This window comes from Ursus americanus, chromosome 12, assembly GCF_024610735.1.
Source record: "Ursus americanus isolate L20-20 chromosome 12, mUrsAme1.1.p, whole genome shotgun sequence".
Lineage (NCBI taxonomy): Eukaryota > Metazoa > Chordata > Mammalia > Carnivora > Ursidae > Ursus > Ursus americanus.
The window spans coordinates 2,909,801-2,935,323 of NC_142138.1; the positions used below are offsets into that span (position 1 = coordinate 2,909,801).

The window sequence follows — 25,523 nt, forward strand, 5'->3', positions numbered from 1 at the left end:
TGTGAGGCATGTGCAATCACACAGGGCCCTACGCTTAGAAGGGCTTTGTGCTGGGCGTCACGCTCGGCCACTGACATCTTGAAATTCTGAATACATTTGAAGAAGGGGCCCCATATGTTCATTTCACACTGGGCCCCACAAATTATGCAGCTGGGTTTGTCACCATGGCTTCCTCCCTCCTCATCTCCTTCAGGTGCCCTCTTTGCAAACGGGCCTTTTCTGGCTACCCTGCTTAAAACAGCAGCCCTGGCCGCAGCCCAGCACTCCTTACCCCCTTTGCTAGATTTTCCTCCACAGGACACGTCTCCCTTTTTTTTAAACCTATTAATTTTGTTTGTCAACCATTTTCTAGGAAGGCAGGAGTACCCAGAGCCCCCAGCAAAGTGCCTGGCACAGAGCAGTACTCAAGAGATATTTGTTGAATGAATGAATGAATGAATGAATGAATGAATGAGTGAATGAGTGAATGAGTGAGTGAACATCATGGCAAACGGATCCGGAGTAGAAAGGAGAGAGCCTGGGAGCGGGGAGCAGCTTGGTCATTGCAGCTGTCCAGGCTAAAAGTGATGAGCAAGAGGCAAGCTCTTAAGCCTCAATTTCCTCATCTGTAAAATGGGCATCACAACACCAACCTAGCATAATTTGTAGCCGGATTTAGGTAAATACAGGCTCCTTTCTGTCCCCTTTTACAGCTAGTTCCTCTCAGGATAGCTCATAGGCGGCCCTCTATCATTTTCAGCTAGTCTCACTTTCTCTTCCAAGTCAGTTCTCAAAACTCATGGCAACATTTTTAGTACCTTGTGATGCAATGTCACTCTGTCCCCTCATGGGACAATGTTGCCAGGCCTGGGATTTGGTGTTTGCTTGGCGGGCCTGCCTCTTCGCAGCCTCAAGAATTCCCTGGAGGCCGCCCTTTGCACCGTGACCCGCAGAGGGCGCTGTCAACACGTCCCTCTCCTACCCAACTCCAGGCTCTTAGTCAATGCGGGAACCAAAGGCAAGGGGATGGCAGAAGTTGAGGAGCTGTGGGACCACCACCAAAAAGCACCTGGTTCCCTTCGACAGTGCTTTCCAATCTTTTTTCCTTCATAGCACGCAGAAAAAGTATTTTGGGGGCTATTAGGATAAGCAGACAAGGTCAAAGCTGAAGGCAACTGGGCTGGGCCCCCCGCAAGTGGGCACACCTACTCAGGGCACATGCGTGCTGCGGAGCTCTGCCCTCCAGAACAGCGACGGGGTCCTTCTGCTGCTACGACTCGGAGCTGCTTTACTGCAAGCAATAGCAGTCCACGTAAAGAAACCATTTCTTGTTCAAAAGATTTTTTTTTAACTTTGTCTAATTATATATGTTAAACTGGTAGTGTTTTATAGGATTACTTTTTAATCATTTATATGCTTTGCAAGGGCAAACAAACAATACCGGGGGTTAAAAAGCTTACAATTAAAAATGCTAACCTGGGTACCAAGTAATAAATTCTACCTCTCTTTTCGTGTTTTGTTTTGTTTTGGGACCCTGTGGTTTTGAGATCAATTAACCTAAGAACTCTTGGAACCCAACACATTTACGAGTTGGCTCGTGATGCATAACATCTCTGGAATTATTCTGCATTACTTTTTAATTGCCACAGCCCAGCGATCAACTCCTTGAGAACAAAACAGCCTAATCTGTTTCTTTGCGTGTCCAGCAGCGGCTGGAGCTGGTCTGCCGGCATCACTCTGCTTCCTGAGTGCCCACCCCGTTCTTAGGAGTGATGCTGCATTTCCTCTTTATAGCAACAAGGTAGGTTGGGACCCCTCCCATTTAGTGGACGAACAGCTATGACTTAGGTTTGGTGATCTCCCGAGGCCAGACAGCTGATAAGCGACAGAGCCACGATCTGAGTGAAGTCTGCGTGACTGACTCCAGAGCTCCCAAGAAGACACTGGGAGCAGGGTGCTGGGGCCCGAGTCCACTGGGCTTCGGGTACTCTGCTGTGCACCATGGGCTGTGGAGAGGAGGGTCTGGTTGTTACTTAGGGCCTACAGGCCAGAATCAGAGCAGCACGAAGATGATCGTAAAACAAGACGGAAGGGCTGGTGGGAGAGAGGAGACCGTGGGCCAGAGGGCGGTCAGGAGGCAGACTGGGGCTCAGAAATCTGTCCTCTGCACTTCCCTTGCTCTAGGGAGTCTCCTAATCTTTTTTCGGACTTGCTGCCCTCATTTGTAAAACGGGACTACTTTATGCTATCTGCACGAGCTGGCAAACGAGGTTGTGGTGGGGCTCAAATGTGATCACACAGCTTTCTGAAGTGGTGTTGGAGAGTGTGGACCAAGGACACCTGCAGGGCATCAACTGGCCTGATTCCTACCAGGCGCCAGGCACAGTGGGACACACATATCCCGACCCAGCGCTGCTGCCTAGTTCCTTAACCTCTGAACGTCAGTCTCTGAATCTGAAAAATAGGGGTACTCTTATAGGAGATAATATGCCTGGCACATAGTAGGTGCCCAGGAAATGGGGGTGCTTGCTCTCCTCACTTCCTTGCTGAAGCCAGCCTGGGCAGGCCTCTCAAGGGTCATTTTCCCAGGGTTTCCAGGAGGGGGCAGCAGGGAGCCACCCTGCAGGGAAGGAGTCCCGCCTGGGACAGTGGCTAGTGAGACAGGCCCCGCTCCAGGCTTGACTGAAGAGAGTTTAGTGGGCCACCCATCGGGCCCCTCCAACCCATGACCAGTTTTCTTTGAGGACTATTTCCCTCTGACTGCCCTGGATAAAATCTCCAGCACTTTGCCCTGGCTGGCCCCAGCCGGCTGGGACTCCTGGCAGACAGCTGCTGGGGTGAGAGTTTCTGAATCAGCCCCGTGGGTGTGGGTGAGGCCTTGTGCTCCCCAGGTTCACCCCCAGTCTAGACCAAGTTGCCCTGCCCACACCATGCCTCAAACGGAGTAGAATAGCCAACAGGGCAGTAAACTGCTCAGTCCTCTCAGTAGATGGGACCTCCATGAGGGCAGGAGCCGAGTGTCTTACTCCTCAGGCTGTCGCCCTTCCGAGTGCACATCTGGTACCCTAGGTGCTCAAGAAATGATCTGTCCAGCGACTGAGGAACTGAGTCGGCCTGGAGGTAATTTTGCCTGCCCCTCGCTGGCAGGCAGCAGCGCTGTTGTCTACACCGCGAGCCCTGTGGGTAGTGACCACATCTTAGCTGTCTTTGAGTGTCGGTGGCACAGCACGGCGGCTGGCGCAGGGAAGCCGGGCCCCGTGGGGTCGGAGCACTGGGACCGGGCTTAGAGGATACTGACCTGCTAAGACTTCCAGTCTCCCCGGGGCCTCGGCCATCTCGTCTATGGCTCTCTACCACTTCTTGGAGAAACTTCAAATCTCAGCCCCTCATGAGAAGCCCTGTGGCTTATGATTGATGCCTCTGGCCTCTCCTGGCCCACCTGTCTCCAGTTTGCCACCTCGTGGCCATGGCCTACCTGCACATGTCTCTCCCATCCCTTCTACTCTTCCCTCCTCCCTCCTAGGGAAGCCTTCTGGACCACCTCCTCTTGCCCCCACACCCTCAGAACTGACCACCCCCTCTTTGTGCCCCTACCACACCCCTGAGCATACTGGCATCTAGGCACCTGGCCTAATATGACCCGTCTCAGGACGGTGGACTCCTCAGATGAGGGACTCTGGGCTATATTCAGACCCCATGGGTACCCGAGGCCTGGCAGAACAGACCCTGTAGATATGGAATGAATGAACGTGGCCTACCCACAGGCCCCCAACACTCTCTTTCCACCGGTTCCCCAATAGGCCACAGGGAGTTTCCTTCAGGATGTCCCCCTGTGCCCTCACGTCCATCCCATGGGAACAAGCTATTCTGGAACACCTCCAGCTGTGGCTTCCCGGCAGCCAGCCCTGAGACTCCAGTCTCTGTCACCACAAAACATACTAGTGCCAGGCTGTCTTTCCTAAGCACGGCTTGATGATGACAGCGCTTGGCTCAGGAAACTTCCACGGCTCCCTTTGCCCTGCAGCGGCAAGTCTACGCTAAATTCGTGTAAGTTCTCCAAGAAGGCTGGTGGCCCCTCCTAGGGCCCCCTCATGGCCTGTGAGTTTCCCACACACCTGTGAGTCTCATCAGAACAGCTTCCTCTCAGGGTCGGGACCAGCCTCCGCTCCCCTGGGACCTGAGGCCTTCGCTCACGCTGTTCTCACCAGGAAGGCACCCCGCTGTCCCGACTCTGCTCTGCTGACGTGCCCCGCTTCCGGAGCCCTACCTCACTGCACCCCGTCAGGATGCTCCAGCCAGCATCGAGCCTTCCATCGCTCCCGGCGGCGTCAGCCTCCTCTCCTGAGCTAGTCCGCAAACCGGCCCCCGTCCCGGCAGCCAACCTGGTCGGCAGAGCGCTGCCCATGGCAAGGGGGCAGAGCTGGGGCTTGGCGCCAGGTGTCCCCCCAGCCCGGGGCCAGCGGGGCTCACCTCCAGTACTCCTCACTGGGGCTGGTCCTCTGGAGGGAGTAGTTGAGCAGGTGGGAGAGGTTGCCGGCCAGGGCGGCGGGCTGGGAGCCGTTGGTGAGGTTGGAGGCGTCCAGCACCCCAGCGCAGTCGGGCGTGTTCCAGGGGTTATTGCAGTAGGCCCAGGGCAGCACGTGCGTCATGGACGAGAAGAAGTAGTAGAAGGCGATGCAGATGACCACGTTGTAGTAGATGCCGATGTACGTGGACACCACCATCATGCCGTAGCCCACCCCTGGGGGGGACGGCAGCGTCACGCATCTTGCTGGAGGGGGCAAGGTCCAAGGGCCCCCGGGGCAGGCTTTTGTGGAGAGCCATGGAAGGGACAGGTCAAGGCCTTAGCAGGGGTGAGCTGGGGGGCCCCGGGGCTTTGTGTATACACGTGCTAGGTGGGGAGGGCGGAGGCCAAGCAAACACGGGTCTCAGCACGCATCTCTGGCCTTGGCCATTGATGTAGGGCTTGGGGTCAGCACCAGGGCTCCGTGGGGGCTGGCAGTGTTTGTACAGATGGGTGAGTAGGCCCCAGAGGCCCATGTATGTGTGCGTGTGGGCGTGGGGGGCGGTGGACCCCACCCAGGCCTCACCTTTGAACATGGGGCTGATCTTCCAGACCCCCAGGCAGCCCCGACTTGCGAACTGGCCGAAGGAGAGCTCCATGAAGAAGAGGGGGATCCCGCAGAATATGAGCATGATGAAGTACGGGAGCATGAAGGCCCCTGGCAGGCGGGGAAAGGGCGGCTCAGGGCGGGCTTGGGGGTCCCACCCTCTTTCTGCTGAGAACCCAACAGCAAAACCTTTGCGATCGGCTAGGACCCGAGGACTGTGGGCCCCGCAATGAGCAGGAGCCTGGGTCTGAGGTGTCCTACCCACAGTCTACCTCTGAACTTGACAGAGGCTTCCTGAACAGAACCCAGCCCCCAGCCCCACCATGTTAGGGTGGGACATGATGGCTTCACCAAGCCAATCCACAAACATAAGTAGCCGGGATCCTCAAATTCCCCGAACCATTTAGGGGGCTGTAGACACACAGGGGGTATGGGACAGGGAACCTCGGGAGGCTGGGGTGCCTTTCTCTACCTCTCTTGAACTCAAGGGAGCAGGCTAGCAGGGTCAGGCCCAAACAGCAGACAGCCAGGGTCAAGGGGTGATCTGTGCCTTAGGTAAAGGACACCTAAGCCAGGGATTGGGGCGAAGGAGATGAGAGCACAGGCCCGCCTGTCTGGAGAGGGGTCTGTGCCCGGGGAGGGGGTAGCTCGGGCCTCGGTGGCTAGGCTCTATCCAAGTGGGTGGTCCCTGCCCTGTGCCCGCTGGGTACCTCCCCCGTTGCGATAGCAGAGGTATGGGAAGCGCCAAACATTGCCCAGGCCCACGGCATAGCCCACGCTCGTCAGTACAAACTCGATCTGGTTGCCCCAGTTGCCTCGTTTGAGGTTCTGGTCCCTCTTGGTGGCCTCGCTGGGCACAGCACCATTCTGTGGGGACAGGAGAAAAGCTACCATCAGAAAGGCATTTGTGCTCCCGTGCCTGACCCTCTGGGCCTCTCCCAGCGGGGACGCCATAGACCCTCCAAGCCCCCACCCCCACCCCGGGCTTCCCCGCTGCTGGCAGGAGCTGCTGGCAGGCATGGCAGAGAAGGGGAGAAGGGAGGAGCAGCTGCCAGAGGGTGCCAGCTGGGCCTCCCTCACCAGCACCCCCAGCACCCTGTGCCAGGGGCACCAGCCCACCTGAGCGGCTGCTGCCAACATCTGAGAGGTGGGACACCGAGAGGGAGCTCAAGTCCAGAGCCCCCCAGCCCCAGCCCTTCCAAAGCCTCCCCTCTCCCCTCTGGGTGAGGATCTGGGAGCAGCTGAGCCTCATACCAAGCAGCCAAGTCGGGCTGGGCACAAAGGGGCCTGTGTCCAGACAGCCCCCCCCACCCGCCGCTACCACATCACCAGGCTGAGCACGCTGCCCATGGGCAGGCGGTGCGGGGGAGGGGATGCCCGACCCCTCCCCTAGCTGAAGGCGCTTTCCTGGGGGCACAGGACGGGCAGGGCTGTGAGGTGGGCGATGGGGGAGCAACTGAGCTGGGCCAGACTTGGGGAGGGTGCTCTGGGACTCAGGATGGGGGACCCAGGGGAGCCATCTATATTGCCCAGAGCTGGGGCAGGGGCCCTGCGGAAGCTGACCTGGGCTGGGTGGTGCTGGCCGTGAGCTGGGGGAGGAGACCAGAGTTGTGGGCACCAGGCCAGACTTGGAGGACAGACTCTGCTAGGGGAAACAGAGGGAGGGACTCCGGAAAAAGGTCTCTGAGCTGAGAGGGGGTGGGCTGCGGAGGAGGGGGCTGGCCAGGAGGGGCTGATGAGGGGATTTGCCCCAAGGAAAGGAAGCCAGGCCTTCCCCAGGGGGAGCTGCAGGGCTGGGCTGGGTGGCCTGAGGTCCCACCGAGGACAGCCCCTTTTGAATCCCAACCCCACAGTTGGAACTGGCTCAGCGAGCCCCTTTATAAGCGTAAATATGCCCCTCCATGCCATGGCCCTGCCACCCCCTCCCAGGCTGACAGGAAATGAAGCCACACTGAGCGAGAGCCTGAGGGGTCAGGGAGTCTCACTAGGAGACTAGGGACCCTGAGAATCACCAGCAGAGCACAGAGCCCTCAAGTGACAGAGACAGCCTCTCGGAGATGGGCTATTCCCTTGAGAGAAGCAGACAGGAGTCCCTGGAGGACACCAGGGTTGGAGAGAGAGCAGCATAGCTTCTGAGGGATGTCACTAAAGTGACACCGACCCCCAGCTTGAAAGAGACATGTTCAAGGACAACAGTCACACTGGCCAATAAACAGGGAGGCCTGGTGCTTTGAAATGTTGTTGGATCCTGACACTGACCCACAAATGCAGAAGGGAGGAATGGCTTCACTGGGACCTGTGCACTTTCCAGAAAGGCCCATTTGGGATGCAGACACGTGAGGCACCAGGTGCCCAGTGGCGGCCCCAGCCACGGGCCCTTTGTTCCCACAGTGGGCATATTCGGCCTGCGTACCGTGGGCACGACAGCACAGACAGCCTTGTGGAGTAACCATCCCGTACACCCAATCTGGCATTGCCCCCAGAGGAGATGCTGACCTTCACACCCTCCAGGGAGGTTTGGGGGCACGGCACCGAGAACCGGGGTCCGGTCCCAGAGCAAACTGACAGGCTGAAAAAGCCTGAATACATTCATTCCTGCAACCACAGAGATCGACTAACACCTACTGTGTGCGGGCCCTGCCTCAGGCACTGGGAATCCAGCAGTGAACGAAACAGACACCCTACACGCCCACAGCTCGAAATCTAGTGGGGAGCAAGCCATCAGCGACAGAAACAAATCCGGGATCTTTATATTGCAGCCGCAAGGTGACCACAAAGCGGCAGTTCTCAAGTCACAAGAATATGGAAGGAGGCCAGGCGGGGGCACGCGGGGTGAGGCCCGGAAGGCTTCCCTGAGGAAGGGGCTCGTGGGCCAGTGTGGTTCTGGGGGAGGGTGGCTCACAGCCCGAGTGTGCCCTCTGGGATGGGCCCGTACAGAATCCTGCCTAAGGCTGTCACCACCTCGGAGGGCCTTCTTGAGGACAGGCCTAGCCATTCTGCACGGTCCAGGGGGGCATTTTTTCAGAGGGTGTGATGCCGGCTTGGGGACAGTTTCTGCATTCCCAAACAAATCCCGGCCAAATAGGGCTCCTATATGTTGACCCTACAATCACAGTTTTATTCTGTCCAGGGCTTGTTTACTTAGGGGCACAATGGGAGACTGTGGCAGCTGAGAGCACATGGGTGGGGTCACGAAGCAGTGCTCACAGCTGTAAATGAGACGCCCGAGGGTCCAGGACGGTTTCACGGGCGGGGCACACGCAAGGCTCCCTGCAGGGACCGAGGTCCCCAGGGCTTGAAGTCTGGGGCCTGTCACCTGGCCCCAGCCCCCCAACCAAGTGCAGCGGGGCCAGACCGGGATTTCTGAGGTCTGCTCTCTCCCTGGCATGGAGGGGGACATTGAGGGTGGGGGCGGCCCCAGCCACGTGCCACAGGCGGCCGCTTGACTGAGCTCTCAGGGGCCAGTGCCGCGCGGTTTAATGAGCGGCGTACCACTGGGCCTTCCGCTAACCACTTCAGCCACGTGGCTGCCAGGAGCCCTGGGACAGGGGCCTGGGGCGGGGAGCCGGGGATGGCTCTGGTAGAAGTTCCTGACAACACTGGGGCTCTGCGTCTCAGCACCGTGGGCCTGACCCCTGGAGCGGTGGCTGGGAGGTCACCGTGGGAGCCACGGCTACGCCTCTGAGCTCAGTTCTAGCGAGAGCTACGTTCAGGTGACTTGGGTGGTGAGGGCTCGGCTCTCTGCAGAGGACACAGCAAGCCTACTTTCCTGCAAGTACGCTAGAGGATAGGGTCTCCAGACTGCTCTGCAGGGCTTCTGGGGGCTCCGGTTCCTCTCTGCTCTCCTCTGGGCACTCCCCGCCCCTGTCTTCCTGGGCAGCGAGGCCCACGGCTGGTGAGCCTTTTCTGGGACTGCCTCAAGTTTGTTCTCCTTGTGTCCTCTTCCCTAGCCTAAGCCGCCCATTTTCTTGATCTGCTGAGTAGACACCTGTGTCACCGTTCAGCCCTGTCCCTGCAGTGGACGTCGGCTCTCGGGCGTCCACGAAAGAACCCCTTTGTGCTCACAGTTTCACCCAGACTGGCAGCCTGTCTGCCTAACCCGGCTCAGCCCTGCTGACTGGCCGGGCTCCAGGCCTCTCCTGCCTATCACCCATCTTTCACTATCCGCCCCTCGCTGCTCTCCCTTCCTCCCCTGATCACACCTCAGTGATGAATTAAACCACAGTGGCCTGGTGCTTCCTCCCCAGGCTCCTAGGAGACCCCCCACCCTCACCTGGGACTTCACGGCCATGGGCCTGATCAGTGGTCTCCAGGGTAGGGACAGCCCTGCCCTGTGCCCGAGCTCCCCAAGTTGGGCAGAAGGCAGGCTTTGGGGCTTTTTTCCCATGGGTGAGTGGGGTGAGCTGGCTGGTCATCCTCCGTGATGCCCACCATACACAGACACCCGCACGTAAGACCCTCACATAAGGCCACACGTGCACAGATGCCCTTCCCCTTAGGAGCAGTCCTTAAGGCAGCAGGGTCCAGTCCCACACAAGGACCTGTGACCTCCCAGCCGGGGCCTGCCTAGCCGCGTGAGCCATACGGAGCAACCCCTTACATAAGTCCTTTACGTAGCCCTGTGCCTGGCTTACTCCCTGCTCTGGATGAGCTCCTGGAATGAGGGGTGTTCAGCTCTGAGGGCAGAATCCAGATCTCCCCACCATGCCTCGGGCTTGGAGGGCAGGACCCTGAGCCAGGCATGAGAACCCCAGCATTCTAGAGCCCTCTCCCCTGGTGACGCTGGCCAAATCGTTTCCACTCCCTGCAACTCTGCGTCCTTAACTATGAAATCAGTGGACAGACTAGGCAATCTCAATAGATCTACTCATCTCTGTAGTTCTGCCTTGCCTGGAATTTTCCTATTTCTGACTCTCTCCTAAATCTTCCATTAGTTCCCACTAACTTTCTAAGCGACTTTTAAAACATGTTACTGTTTTTCTTCTAATTATAAAAGCATTATAAGCTTATCACCAAAAAAATGGGAACCTACAGCAAAGAGTAACAAGGAAACAAAGTCGCAGAGCCCCCTCCCAGAGGTAACGGCCACCACGGGATGCACCCCCTCCTTTCTTCGTGCACAGGCTCAGACAGAGCCCGGGTTTCCACCCTGGGCTACGGCTCTCCTCTGGCTCCTGACTCCCGCCCTCCCAGACCAGTGTCCACTGGATATTTTTGTGAATTGTGAGTCCTTCCTCCTGAAGAATCCTGGAGCTGCCCTGGCTGGGCGGGCCCCGCTGGGATCCCGAAGGACTCTTGTTCAGAACTCTGCAGCCCCGGGGTTTGCTCATGGGATGAAGTCCCATCCAAGACAAACTTTATGGAGGAGGACAGACAAGACCCCACATCCCAGACTGACCTTGAGCCAAATCCAGATCACTGGCAACTTTCTCTGAGCCCCATCGGGGAATTCAGGCAGCATCGCCATTACAGTAAATTGTGGCTGCCTTAAAAGACCTCACGACCTCCTCGCACCCCTAGATTCTTGTTCCCCCAAGTTCTCTCCCCCTCAGTCCAGGGGCCAGGCTGGCCCTCAGGTAGCATCCGCCCTGCGATGACAGAGCCTTCTGTCCTTCATCTGGACTCGCTTATCCAGATCTGGGAAAGAGTCAGGGGCCAGAGGTGGAGGGGCAGGACCATGGGAAAGTCCACCCGAGGCCCAAGCAGTACCCGGCAGCTGCTCGTGCCTCTTGCCTCAAGGACAACTTTAGAGCAAGCTCTGGGCACCTGTTAGGAGTCGAGGCCTTCACAGAGCAGGTGAGAGAGGCAAGAGCATGCCCTGTGCTATTTCGCCCAGAGCCCCGATCGGTGGAGAGAGACCTGCCAACACCGTGGAGAGCAGATGGAAGACGCACCCCCAGGTTCCGCTCCGGGCCCCGGGGAGCAGGATGGGGAACACCGGGTGGGCCCTGCCTCTGCCCTGGAGAAGCCCAGCAGCCCTACCTCACACGCAGCAGCTGTGGGCAGTCTCTACCCCAGTCAGTTGGCAGTGGGGCTGGCACTCTGGGCAGTGGCTCTGGTCCGTGACCCTGGCAGTTCTGAGGTTTGAGGGCAGCCCTGCATAATGCTTCTCCCAGGCCCAACCCATGTCTCCCCAGAAGACATTCCTTCTCTTGCCTTCTGAAGGTCAAATCAGGATGTTCTATGGAGTGGGGAGGATGGCTCTCCTTGTACCCTCACCTTCGCTGCCGTCAGCCCCATTGTCCCCGACATCTTTGCCCATCCCCAGCTTCTAGGGATGAGGCCACACGGGTGCCCACCCCATCCGGGCACTTGCCGTGGACACTGGCGAACGTTCTCTGGGGTCTCTCTACTCCCAGTGGAGACCCCCATCCCATCCTGTTCCCCCACCGTCACTGCTGAGTCCATGTACCACATCCCCCTGCCCCCTCACTCACTCTCCCCATAGGAGTAAATGCCGTGGCACGGACAATGGGGCTGTATTGATTAGTACAATTCCTGGGCACCTCCGGCCCGTCTCCCCGGGAGCTAGGACAATGCAGCTTTGATACACAGAGCAGATTCTCAGCAGGTCCTTGGGCTGGGGGAGCCCTCACCCCCCCACTCTCCTCCCCCAGGCCCCCACCACACAGCTAACTCTTCCTGCACTCCTTCACACAGTTGCAACTTTCTGGGTCACTTTTGCTGGTGTCTGTCTCGCTGGCTGGCTGTGCCTGCCCCTCCCTGGCACAGACCACTCAGCCCCTCTCCCCACCCCCAGCCCAGCCTCCCAGACCGCCTGGCTCCAGGGAGGGGCCTCAACCTCCTGGAAGGTGACTGACCTGCTCTGGGGAGGAGCGGGCCCCAGGTCCACAAGCCGAGGCCATCCCAGGATGACTGCTCAGAGCGGAGAGCGTGTGTCTCCGCTGCTCATTCACACCTCTGCCAGCTCCGGGCGACACTGACGCATCCCCTGCCTCTCCCACTGCCGGCTGGGCAGCGTCAATTACTTTCACCTCATCTCCTCCCAAAGCTCTGCCTACCCCTCCCCTGGCCCTCCCCCTCCGGCCAGTCCCCATGCAGCCCAGCGCGGGTGCTCCGGAGCTAGAGTGAGGCGTGGGGTTTGTTGTGTTTTTCCCTTGTTCCCAGCAAGTTATTGGAACAAAACACATACACACACATACTCACAACCACAGAGTGAGGCAGAGCGAGCGCGGAAGAGAGCGAGCGGCCTCGGGGCCCAGATGCTTCTGAGCTCCCAGGCCCGGCACTTGGTGGGCTCCTGGTAGGGTGGTTGGGTGCCACTGGGCACTCGACTTGGTGAAGGGCAGGATGAAGGGAGGGCATAGTCCACAGGGCACTACCAAAGCATCTTAGACTTCTCAGAGTGGTGTGGGTGGGGGGATGGTGGGCCCTGGAGCTGTTCCCCCCACTCCTCTCCCCCTGACGAGAGTTGGAGACCCTCAACCAGCCGAGACGACTGACTGTCCTCATAGGAGAATGTGGCTGACCACATGCAAGAAAGCTCTGGCCCGGTGAACTGCACGGTCACCTGTCCTAAGAAAGACGGCACTAGCCCAGACAGTGGACACCACAGAGCCCAGGCAAAGGTGGAACCACAGAATAGGACCCTCGGAGATCTGTGCTGCATTGCCCAGGGCCTGAGGTGTTGCTCCGGGTATGTGCTGCACGGGCGGGGTTCAGTCCAGTGGTGTCACCATCACTGGGGCGGGATGTCGCTCAGACCCACCCAGTCCCACTTCTCCCGAGGATGCTGAGATACCACAGGCCAGCGGGCAGGAAGGCGGGCACAGGTGTTCTGGCCCCGGGAAGGTGAACCTCTCTTTGGAAACTGACAGGTTGGCAGGGGGCCTGGTACACGTTAGGGTCTCAGCAAGCATCACACGAAAGCGCGCACTCTGATGTAAAGAAAGCCTAGCTTTTCGGTGAGTTTGGTAAGTATGGTGACCTCAAAGAGAACATGGCAGGATGGCTTTTTTTTTTTTTAGAACGGCTTTTTAAAAAAGTGTACACGCTTTAGAGTCAGATAGACCTGGTTTAAAGCCCAGCACTGCCAGTCTCTCACCCTAGGTAGCCTTAAGCAAGTCACTTAACATGTCTGATCTTAGTTTCCTCCTCTCTGAAATAGGGCTGATATCCACCCATCATTGAATCTAGCGAGAACTAGCAATCACAGTAATAGATAATACATATTAAGGGCTTACTATGAGCCAGACACTGTCCTAAACACTTTGCACATATTAAATCATTTAATCACCCCCCCAAATGCCTTATATAGATACCTTATTATCCCCATTTTGGGGGGTAGATAGAGACCAGCCTTGGTTCAGGCAAGTCTCCTAAGAATGGTCTGAGACCCCACTGACTCAGCCTCTCACTGGGCCAGCCTCATGCAGCCAGGTCTCCAGACACGCTCCGCTGACTTCCTGCGCGCACAGACTGCGGGCCAAGGCCCTGGCTGGGCTACTGGCTTCAGGAAGGCCCAGTCACCCATGATGCCCAAATGCTCACTTCCACCCAGGGTGGGCTCTGGGCTCTGGCTGCCCTGGCCTGGGCAGGGTGCCCAGAACAGGCAGCCCTGGCTGGACGGCTTTCTCCGGCCCTGGCCATGGGGACAGGAGGCAGCAGCAGCCCAGCTGGGCCCTGGCCATAATGAGGCCTCATTAGTGGGACCCAGCTGCTCCAGCCCCACTTTGGGAGGCCGACTCCCCCAGTCCCCGCCTCTGACTTTTCTTAATAAGAGTGGGCATGCCTCCAGAGGGGCAAGGAATCTAGCCGCTTTGTTGTGCCCTGTGCCTCCAGGGGGAAGGTCCCGCCGAGCTAGGACTGAGCAGGGGAAGGGCTGCAGGGAAGCTGTGTGAGGGGAGGTGAGGGCACAGGATGGAGCAGGTGTGCTCCAGGGAAGGTGGGGAGGGGAAGGAGACCAAGGGGAAGGGAGGGCAGGATCTCAGGTCCAGAGAGGAGGCCTGAGGAACGCTGCACCTTTTCCTCTGGATCTAGATATTGTCCGTTTCACTGGGAGGGGTGTGGTTACACATCTCCAATCACCTGGTTGATGATCTAGGTCATTCCTCAGGCTGTCCCAGCTAAGAGAGCCCCTCCTCTGTGCTAGGCCTATTATAAGGAGAGTGCCCACGATGTGCCAGTCCCTGAGCTAGGAGAGTACCTACTGTGTGCCAGACCCCGTGCACAGAAAGCACACACTGTTACCACGAGTACCTGTGTTTGGAAAGCACTCACTGTGTGCTGGGAACTGTGTTAGCAGAGCGCCCACTATGTGCAAAGTCTGATGCTGAAAGAATAAATAGTGTGCCAGGTCTGCGTGAAGAGAGCACCCACTTTAGATCAGCCCAATGCCAGCGAGCCCCTGTGCTGGGCTCACCACACTAGAGGAGAAGCCCTTGTATGCCAAATTCCGTGCCAGGCGAGGACCCAACATATGCCCAGACTGGAGCTGGGGTAGCACCCACGGTGCGCCTGGCACTGTGACAGCCGGGTGCCCAGTGTGTGCCCAGTCTGTGCTAGGTGAGCACCCCCCCAAGCTGGGGCTTGTGCGGCTGAGCGCCTAGTCGTGCAGGCTCTTCACCTAGGAAGTGCCGACTGCAGGCCAAACCCTGCGCTTGGTAAACTCCCAGCATGTGCCAAGCCCATATTAGCTAAGCACTTGCCACAGGCCAGGATGTGGGCCGGGTGAGCACCCACTGTGTGCCAGGCCCCGCAATGGACGGTGCCAATAAGAGGTGTACAAATTCTCGTATCAAAGCCTAACAGAACAGGTCAGGGTGGAGCAGCGCCGGGTGGCCTGTGGTGCTTGCAAAGCCTTCTGGGATGGTTTAGATGGCCTGGCACTCACGGCCCTAGCCCAGGTGACTCTGCTCTTACTCATCACAAGGTTTCCCAATGGTAGGAGCAACCAGTGTGCCCAAAGACATGGGGAGAGGCCAGTGAGGCTCCCTGAGACCTCTGCTGCCCAAGACTCTGTGCCAGTGGGGCGCAGGCATGGGGAGGGGACCGAAGCAGCCAGCTCATGCCCTTGGTGTGAGGCCGTGTGGTCACAGCTGACCCGGTGGGGCTCTCCTGGCCTGGGCTCCTCTCCCCCAGCTCCCTGTCCTCTGAGCCTCAGGCAGCCCCACCCCACGCGTGTACAGAGGCACTAGGTCTCCATGGAAGGATCACCCCACCCACCCCCCGGTGCCCCCAAGCATCCCAGCTGCTCCCAGGCTTGGAGGCACCCTGGCCAGCTGGGTTCTCGCATGGCCCCGTCCTAGGAGCTGCTGAGGCGTGAGGGAGGCAGCTGAGCTGGCCCGGCAGAGACCATCTGGGTCGGGGGTGGGGGTCGGGGACACGTGCAGCAGGCATGTGGGCCTGGGCACGTGCTGCAGAGAGGCTTGCTTCTCCGCGGGGCACCTGCCCCATGGACAGCAGGGCTGGAGCTCCAAGGATGACACAGGGTGTCTGCCGACACTGAAGAGAGTCAGGGGACAGGGGCCGGGGGGACCATGTCCTCACACCCAAACTGGAGGCAAAGGGGATGGAAGTAAGGACCCCACGGCAGGGGCTAGCTATCCCCTCCCCGCATTCCAAGGCACGAATGCCAAAAGAAGCCATAGGCCTGGGATTGGCTAAGTGGCTTACATGCGTGGCCCTCGATAGCCTCTCTTCTGCCCCTACCACGGCATGGAGACGAGGGCATGTCTGAAAGGAGTGTCCTTAGCTATTTGCCTTTAGGGGAGCACAGGCGCCTAAAAGAGCGCTGGCTCAGCTCCCTAGGTTAGCCAGGAGGGGTGGTGCTCCTCGAGCCTGTGTCCTACAGACAAGCCCTGAACAGAGATGGCTTCAGTTTCCAAACTGCGGCCCGAGAACAGAGTAGCCCAAGGTCATCAGCAGAACTGAGAAAGAGGCAGGAATAGAATCTCTAGCAACCACTGTGGTGGGAGGGGGTGGGCGGGTGGAGCCCAGGGGACAGATGTTATGGGCCTCAAACCAGCAGTGGCGGGCAGAAGCCAAAGGGCAGAGGGCATCCGAGCCCTGGCTATCTTTAGGCACATCCTGGGGCTGGGAACGGGCGTCCCAAGGCAGCACTCCCTTCCACAGACAGGCTGGCCCTGCAGAGCCCAAAGTCCGGGAGGCTCAGCTCGGGCAGGGATTCTGGGATGCCGTGATTCGCGCTCCCTATGTGGCCCACACGGCTCCCACGTCTCCACTGCTTGGCTGCACCGGTCCTTTCAGGGTCACTCCTGAGAAGGAAGAGCAGCCCGGGAATACTCGGAGGGTTTCTTAGGTTTCACGGGGCTCAGAATCTCCATGCAGCATGGGGCAGAGCTGCACCCCACTTCCTACGGACCACAGGCCCGTGGCAATTCCCAGACTTCTCTGGGAAAGGGAGGCCATTTTTGGCCCTGTAACAGCATCACCTCCAGCAAGCGTGCAGGTCACGAGACTTCATCTCCGCCCATTTATGAGCACCCAGAGTTTAGGCTGGCCCCGGAATACTTTGAGAAGCTCAGCTCATTCAGATGTGTTCCAACCAGGCAGGAGTCAGGCCAGAGCAGGCCTGAGGGGCTGAATGCTAGACGTTCAGAACGGGGCAGGATAGAGAGAGGGTCCTTACCCTGGAGCAAAACCACCTATTTCCTCTCCCAAACCATTCATCTGGACCAAGCACTCTGAGCCCCAGAAATCTCTGGTGAGAGACAGGGCCTCTTTAGGGGTGGGGGAGCTCCACAGAGACCCTAGGCCAATCGATCCTTAACAGAATGAGAAAAGCAATGAGAGAGGTGCCAAGGGCAGTGCTGTGCTCTGTCACTGGCTTCCTCCCCTGACAGCTGTCCCGTCTAGCTTGTCCCCGAGGCAAGATCCCAAGAGAAGAAATACACCACTGCTCTTGGGATGGGATCTGACATCTTTTTCCTGGTTCCTGCTTCCAGGACCAACCTGCTCTACCCATCAATGAGTCTTCCTCCTTCAAGCCCTGACCAGGCCCGGCTCTTGCCTGCTGCTTCTCATGGGGCCTCACTAGCACTTCTCCTGTGCTCTGCGGCAGCGGGCAAAGGAAGGGCCATGGCTGGGGGCAGGAGGAGAGGGGAGTTTCCTGAGCCCTCAGAAGAGGATTCAAAATGAAACGTTCTTTGTTACTTTTCAGCGTGAGAAGGAACGAGGGAAGGAGAGAAAAACCAGACGGGGTCTGAAGGCCCCTTGATTAGCACATATGGAATGCTCCCTGCGGCGGGCAGAGCACGGGGTGGGGGTGGGGTGCCAGGGTGCCAACCGTGGGATGGTCCTGGGTGTCCTCCTGTCCCTCCAGCAGGACAAGTTGCAGCCTCTCCAGAGCACCTCTTGTGATGGGGATGGGGAGTGTGCTCTTGACTCCTGACGGGCGCTGTGGGCTCTGTGGCAGAATCGGGCCCACTGTGGGCTCAGAGCCGCAACACCATCGAACCTGTCGGGTAAGGGGCCGCCTGCTTGGGGCCTGGGACAGCCCTACGACTTAGGAGTCTTGTCAGTGCCAGCCAGACTCAGGGCCCCAAGAAGCCTCCTAGACCCTCCCGTTATGACAAGCAGCTGGCACAAGGCCTCAGAGGGGGCGGCGCTCACGATTCCCCCCTTCCTCCCCGCAGTCTGGTTCCTGTACTCACCAGCATCCCTTTGGCACCTTTCCCTACCATGGCAGCAGCAGGCTGGGGGGGCCCTGGAGTCCTGGACCACACTCACAGGCTTTGCTTCCAGCACCTTTCAGACCACAGACCTCAAGAGCTGTGGAGAGAGCAGAGAGCGGGGTGGGAACCTGGCCTGGGAAGGTGAGGACAGGCCAGGTGTGGCCGTCAGGGCTCTCCAGGACAGGTAGTGCAGGGCCCGGGCCACCAGCTGGCAGGCCCTCACCCCCTCCCAGGCTGGCCCACCCTCTGCCAGGCCCTTTCCCATCTGGTCCTTTTTGGATGACTCTCGATGGGCTCCTTCCTAGCCCTTCTTCCAACCCTTCCCCTGGATCCCTTGGTCTCCAGGCTTCCCGTCCCAATGGGCAAAGGTCTATTTTTGACTCTCCAGATGCCCAATTCTATAAAAGATTAAAAAATGAACACAAGACTGGGACAGGGTCCAATTCCTTCATCGTCCGTGTGGATGGCTTCAACCTTTCTCCTGAAGGGGAGTCAGCTCGGATCAGCACGAGCTCCCCAAGCTCACTCCAGCTGGGCAGCCAGGACAGTCCTTCCTCATCCTGGTGCCACTCAGCTTGGGCTCCAGGACAGCCAGGCATGCTGTTATGTCACTGACCTGAACCAGAAGCTCTGCGAACACCAAACATGCCGTGCGCGGGATGCCCTCCCTGCCCTGGCTCAGGCCCTCCCCTGCCTGCGACAGCTTCCCTTCCGCTCACCAGTAAAATTCTGCAAATCCTTTAGGACCATGCTGAAATGTCACCTCTTCCCTGTAGCCTTTCCTGGCACTCTCCTCAACCAGAGTGAACAAACTGCTTCCTCCTTTCTTTTTTTAGCAGGTTTCTACTGGTGTCCTTATCAACTCATACTAGACTTATTTTTTTTTTCTGTCCATCAGCCACGAGTCTGTGCATTCCCTGAGGGTTGGGTCCATGTTTCATTTACCTTCGGTGCCTGCCCCTCGCCCAGGGTGCGCTAGCCCGATGTCTTGCTCGAATTGAATTGAAGGGCAATGGGTGAGACTGGAATGATGGTCCGGGCAAGCCAGAGACCTTGCGGGAAGCATCTGAGACGCAATGTGGGCACGACGCGCTGCAGGAGGCGGCAGACAAATGGAAGGAGTGGCCACATGGCCCTGCTGGTGCATATAGACAGGTTTCATGCCAGACACGGATGGAATAGGGGGTATGGCCCTGCTGCTGCATATAGACAGGTTTCATGCCAGACACGGATGGAATAGGGGGTATGGCCCTGCTGCTGCATATAGACAGGTTTCATGCCAGACACGGATGGAATAGGGGGTATGGCCCTGCTGCTGCATATAGACAGGTTTCATGCCAGACACGGATGGAATAGGGGGTCATTTTTGATGGGCCTCAGGAGAGGATTCAACCCTCAGGGAGCTTTGAGGAATTCTGTTGTGGGAGGAAAACCTGGGTCAGGTGGACAATGATGTTCAATCTCCATAGGGCCTAGTCCTAGGAGGGACTGGGCTCAGCTTCTGGGGCCTTCTTTACCCTCCCAGGGAGCAGACTCGACTCCAAAGACTGTTCTGTGCCATTCTGCCCTACCCATAGCCACCTATCAAGGGCCACCTCTCTCCTACAGGCCCAGGAAGGTTTTAGAAGGCCAGAAGAGACGAGGAAGAAGCTCCTTGCCTGTGAAAATCAGCCCTTGGCTTCTTTAGGACTTGGTGCTGGCCACTTGGGGTCCTGCACAGACTTGTCTCCAGGGTGGGGGCAGGGGCAGGTGCAGATGTGACCTGTAACCATTTCCCTTTTGTCAGTCACCCAGGTTGGCCTCTCCGCCTCTCAAAGTTTCTCCTAAAGAGGTCCCTGTGCATGGCTTGGGTCTTCTGGGGGCAGTCAGGAGAAAAGGGGGTTTGTGCTCCCTTAGAAGGATTATACCTTGTCCTCCCCACTCACTGCACCCTCCTTAAGCTGTAAACTCTGTATCTGACTTCCCCAAAGCTGACCCTCTTCAGCCAGCAAACGGTAACCGCAGATGGCATTACAAAGAGCCACTGCTTGGGCTGGTAATTATTATGACCCCTGGTTAGGTAAGTAAACTGAGGGCACTCTGCCCAGGAACTTAGGCTCCAGGGTGTTCTCACTCAGGTTATCCCCGAGCACTGACTGCAAACACAGTCCTTGTGCTCAGACTGTTTACAGACTGGTGACCAAAAGAGGGCTTGGTGGTGGCCTCCAGGAGAATGAGTTGGGCAGAAAGCTTTGCTTCTTCTCCTGCTTCTGCCATTTCTGTTCAATGGCCCTGTCCACCCATTCAAGAAGTACCACGTATGGACCGCCACTGGCAAGCAGTCAGTTCAGCATGTGGTGAAGAGCTTGGGCTCTGGGGCCTGGTAGGCCTGGGCTAGAATTCTGGTTCTGCCACTCACTACATATGTGACTTTGAGCAAGTCACTTAACTTCTCCAAGCTTCAGTTTTCTCAATCTGGAAGATGGAGCTAGCAATACTTCCTTTGTAAGTTCTGAAGTTTCTGCTTCATTTTGGACTCTACTGCAAATCCTCCCCTCCAGTCCATTAATCTTCCCAAAGCCCTAAAGCCCTGATTCCCCCTCATCGTTCTCCACAGCCAACAGGATATGGCCTAGATTATTTAGCATGCATTTAAGGCTGGCCACAATTCAATTCATTTCTTCCACAAATATTTATTTCAGGCTTGCTCTGGGCCAGACCTGTATTGGGTAGGAAGAACTCATCGGTCTCTGCCCTCCCGCATCCTACAGGCTAGGGGGAAAGAGGGAAACTCGTGACTCAAACGCAGACAAAGACTAAAAGAGAAAGATCCTTCTATAAGAGTCAAGAGCAGGTGGACCTGGCCTTGTCTGAGAGTCACAGGGGCCTTTCCTGAGGAAGCGATGCTATAGGGTCAGAGAGACTTACTTAGGCAAAGCAGCAATAGTGAGGAAGGGAACAGGAAGAGAGACGCAAGCAAATGAAATAGTATGTGCAAAGACCCTGAGGCCGGGCTCAGATCGCCAGGCAGAAAGTGGCCAAAGATGAGGGTGGACAGATAAGCAGGGTCAGGGCCTTTGGGGCCTGGATTTCGGTTTTTATCCTGAGGGCAATGGTCTCGATCAAAGGCTTTACGACAGAGTTGCACCCGGCAGGAGCAACTGGTGGAATGTGCATTTTGAAAACATCACCCTAGACACAGTGTGGAGAAAGGACTCGAGGGAGGGGTTGGGGAAGAGAAGTCAGGAAGAGGCCAGGCCAGGGATGAGGGGGTGTGGATCAGGAAGGTGGCCATAGGGTGGGGAGAGGTGCACAGATCTGAGAAAAATATAGAAGGTGACAAATATAGAAGGTAGGACTTGGTGATGAATTGCATAGGAGGTGAGGGACAAGCGGGGAGCTCTGGTTTCTGCAGGTCCAACAGGAAGAAGCTAGTGCCAGGCCCAGGGGACAGGAGTGCCAGGGTGCTGCCAGGTTCAGAGTGGGGAGAGGGCGAGCTGGGTGTGATCTGCCTGTGAGCCACTCAAGGGTGGATGGTGAGAGGGCAGTCACAGGACCCAGCTACCTTTATCGGCTCATTGCTCTGTCCTTCCTTCTCCCCAAATGGAGCTGTCAGTCAATTGTAAGGGTCCATCTGAGCCAAGCCCCAGAGCCCTCTCTGGGAATGGAAAGGTGTCAGGTTCTTTCCCTGTATTCAAGGACCTCACAGTTTAGGAGACAGAGAGAGGAGGAAGCATAAACTCTATTCACTGTGACGAGGGAGTGGAGGGGCTGTGGGAGCAGCGGACGGCTTCTAGTTTTGCCTGGAGCCCAGGCTGGCTACCAGCAGCCACCTGTGGCCATGTGGGACTACTCAGCATTCCCAGAGGTCCTTGCCTCCCATGTTTGTGCAGGCGGTTCCCTCTTCTGTGAGCATCCTTGTCCGCATTACCATCCTACCCAGCTTCAAAACCTGTTCCAATGGCATTCTCTTCAAGAGGCCTTCCTTCCTCCTCCAGTTGCAGTCACCTTTTCACTGTACCCCCAAAGCGTGTACATCTGATTAACACGCTCGTCACATGTAGTGTTGCGGCATGGTTACTTGTGTCCAGATCTGGCTCCCCACGAACTGGAGAGACCTTCCTGGGCAAATGTGTGATTCTTCCGTGTCCCCAGGGCTGGGCACTGAGCGGGCACCGCCGCAGTCGCAGTGTAGGCCGAGTAAGGGGGCGTTTTCTCTGCGGTCCCTGGAAACACTTGGGCATGCTCAGTGCCGCCCATTAGTCCCTTCTTAGAACCAGTTCCCTCACCCAACTATTCTCCAATCTTCCGATGCTCCCTCACTTTGGACTTCTCAGGTCCTTCTTTCCTTTCCCATCCCTCTCCCCACTCTCAACCCCAGCCTTTATCTTCTAGCAACCGCAGCATCAAGCTGGTCTCAGCAAAGAAAGAGACCCAGGCTTTGTGCTGGAGCTGTCAGCGAGCCGGGGACGCGGCTCCTTTAAGAGTGACCAGCGAGGGGGCGTGGCCTGCGGAATGCAGGCCCGAAAGGGGGCGCGGCTCCTTTAAGAAGCAGCCGGCGGACTGCGAGGAGGCCCCGGGCCGGCAGGCAGGGGCGCGGTCGCTTTTCGACCTGCGGCACCGCCCGTAGCACCCCGGTTCCTCGAAGCGGGGTGCGCCCGCTTTAATCGGGGTGCGAGATGTTGGGGGGCGGTGTTACATCAGCCGCCACGTGTGGGCCTCTCAGCTGGTGTGGAGGCGGCGGCCCCGCCCCCGGCCCCAGCGGTGGAAAAGTACCGGGGCGCCGAGGTGCCCGCCCCCTTGCCCCGCCCCCAGGGCCGGCTCCGGCCCCTCCCGGCCCTTCTGGCGAGACCCCCTCCCGTCCCGCCCCGGCCCCGCCGCCTTCTACCGCCCCGCGGTGGCTGCGGGGTGCGGGGCGCCGGCTGCGGGTGGGCGCCCCGGCTGCCAGGCCCCTGCCCTCACCTGTGGCCGCCCGGGCCCGCCCCACACGCACCCGGAATGAAGGTTGGGGTAGGGAGGGCGCGGATTTTCCCTGGAGTAGCAGCCCCGAAATAACTCCACGGCGGTAGTCCCTTCCCAAAGCCGTGGCCGAGAGCCGCGGACAAAGATCCCGAGGGCGTCGGGACCCCCTGGCGCGGCTTCCCGGGACCCGCGGGCGCGCGGGAACCCAAACCCGGCCGGTGGGTGGGCGGGCAGATAGGGAGGCAGGCCGGCTGGAGGGGCCCGATAGGCAGCCAGGCCTGCCAGCGGTGCGAAGAGATGGAGCGGGAGCCCGCACGCGGGGCGCAGACCCGGCCCGCCGGTTCCCGGCCGCTGCAGGCCCCCGGCGCGCAGACCCACTGGCGCCCCAGACGGACCGTGACACGCTCTGGTTCCGGCGCTACCCGCACAGCTCCGCGCCCGCCGCCCCCGACCGAGCCGGCGTCGGCACGCAGCGCCCCCCCTTCGGGAGCGCGCCCCCCCTCCCGTTCTCGCCTGCTTTAGCTCCTTGGTGACAGCGGTGACACCCAGACGCGCGCACCTACCCCGATCTTTGCGGCGAGACAGACATCCTCGTGCGTGCACCCACACTCTTACCCACAGATGCCCGCATGCAAGCGCGATCACACACACACACACACACACACACACACTCACTCACGCCCGCTTGTCCTGGGGCTTAGCCCCGCGGGGCCAAACCCAGACCGACGGCAGGACAGACAGAGGCGCGGGCCGCAGCGCTCCCTTCCCCAAGCCCCCTTACCATGCTGCAGCCCCCGGCCCAGGCGTGCTGGGTCCGCACCGCGGTGCGCCCAGGTGGCTTTCTTAAAGGGAAAGTTGCATCAGCCTCCCGAGGCTCAGTGCCGCCGCGAGTCCGCCCGCCCCGCCGCGCCGCTTGCGGCTCCTCTAGAGCTTGTTGTGTTTTGGTTTCGGGGAGGCGGGGGCCAAGAGTTTGGTGAAAGTTTGGAGAGTGGAGAAGGCTTGGGAGACCTAGCCAAGTCCCTCCCCTCCCTGAACAGCTCCCCTGGCCGCTCTCTCCCTCCCCCCTCCCCCATTTCATCCCCACCCCACTGGCCGACTTCTCAGGCTCCTCCTCCCAGGGAATAAAATTACAAGTCTCTCCAGCTTTCAGATGATGGATCCCCAGGAACCCCTGGGAGTGGGCTCCACAAAGGAGTCCCCTTCCTCGCCCTTGCCTTGCTGTCCCCCAGCTGGGGCCCTTGGAGGAAGCAGATGTCGTTGCCCACTTCGGACTAGGCTGGTATGAAGCCAGAAGACCTGGAGCACTTTGGGGGGCTGGGGCTGGAGCTGGCCTTCCAGGCCCCTGGTCTTCTGCGCCTGCGTTGCCCCCAGGGAGAAGTCAGAGCAAATTCCATTCCCTTTGGAGCGGTGCCTCTGGGGACTGTGGGCACAGCTGGGTAAGACCCGGGTCCTAATCCTCGGAACTGGAGGTCTAGGGGTAATCCTTCCTCCAGGGACACTTCTTGGACCACAAGTTTGGTCAGCCCTACTCTGCTGCTTGTGTTCTGGGGCTGCAGACACCAATCTGGGCCCCTTATTCCCTCCCTGTGGAGACAGACGTGGGTTCCAATACTAGATAAAGGAGACTTTGCCAAAAGGTGTTTGCTGAGCCACAGTTTCCTCTCCTGTGAAATGGAGAGGATGAGCGGAGATAATGCTTTATAATGTATATAAAACGCATTGCTCCAGGCTGCCTCCCTGGGCAGCAGTGCCTGGCAGGGGGTGGAAAGTTGCTTCCCTAGCGAGAGCCACCAGTTAGTACTGAATGTCAGAGAAACAGGCATTGCCCCAGCCTGGGGGGGGGGGGGGGCTTCTGCTCGCAGGGGCCCAGTCTGGAGAGGTAGTACCCTCTCTGGACCCTGAGTCTGTTCCTCACTGTTCTCTGGTCAGGAAACTGGTTTTATTTGTTCCCCGGGGACAGTCAGCCTCCGAGAAGCTGATGCATACACACCAAAGTCACACAAGTGAGATTCCACTTAATTAATTTACGATCCGAGGCACTGAGCAAGATAATAGGTATCAGGCACAGACATTTCCTGCCCACAGGAGCGCTCTCAGGCCATCCAGTCTATTTCACAAACTCTCCCCAGGGCTGTAGGCTCAGACCTTACAAGCTATTTACACTGGAGACCTGATTAGATCTGGAAAGACACTTTATCTCATCACCAGATGATTTGCATTTTTACTTTGTTCCCAAACCTAGCAGGTACGGCATGTTTGGGAGTTCTGGTCCCCTGTGAACGATCGCTGGTGTTTTGTGTGTGCGCGCGCGAGCGCGCCTGTGCCCAGAGAAGTCGACTGGGCCTGTGTCCGCTCACGCTGTGCATTTGTGTAGGCGGCTCTGGGTTTGTGGAGGAGGGATTGTGCACTGCAGCGGCTCTATAGAGTGGGGTGTGTCTGTGCCCCCAACTCCGGGGACTGGGCGTCTCTAATCCAAGCCCTCCTTGACTCTCCTGCCTAGGACATACATTCTGGTTCTGGTCTCCCCCACCCCCCTCGCCTGAAGCTTGTCAGAAAGGGCCACCATCCCGGGAAGGCAGAATGGAGGCTCTTGGAAGAGGCCCCCAGGTAGGGAGTGGGGACAAGGAAGGGTGTGAGAGGGCGTTTCAATGGCCTCCTTCCCTCTTGAAGCAGTAGATGGAAGGGGCACAGGAAGAGGGCCCCAAGCATATCAGTGAAGCTTCTGATGATTATTATGGCCCAAGGAAACTGAGACTTCCTACCTCACACCAAGGCACCCAGATGAAGGGAGGCCTGTTCAGGACACTCGGAGCCAGACGCCCAAGAGGCCCTCAGG

The 25,523-nt window shown here is 58.4% G+C and overlaps 1 protein-coding gene across 5 annotated transcripts in view; it reads right to left on the reverse strand.

Moving 5' to 3' along the window:
• Positions 1 to 23,698, reverse strand: part of SLC6A9 (solute carrier family 6 member 9) — a 30,987-nt gene extending 7,289 nt beyond the window's left edge. For 2 of the 5 annotated variants that reach the window (XM_045799742.2, XM_045799739.2), the window contains exons 1-5: positions 23,469 to 23,698; positions 17,726 to 17,843; positions 5,801 to 5,957; positions 5,070 to 5,201; positions 4,450 to 4,786 (exon numbers count right to left, since the gene is read on the reverse strand). In XM_045799742.2, the coding sequence (XP_045655698.1) occupies positions 4,450 to 4,786; positions 5,070 to 5,201; positions 5,801 to 5,957; positions 17,726 to 17,755 (656 nt within the window). In that variant the 5' untranslated portion in view covers positions 17,756 to 17,843; positions 23,469 to 23,698. Of the gene's footprint in view, positions 1 to 4,449; positions 4,787 to 5,069; positions 5,202 to 5,800; positions 5,958 to 17,725; positions 17,844 to 23,468 lie in introns of those variants that run through there. The other 3 variants (XM_045799741.2, XM_045799740.2, XM_045799743.2) reach the window with 3 other exon arrangements.
• Positions 23,699 to 25,523: the final 1,825 nt, after the last annotated feature.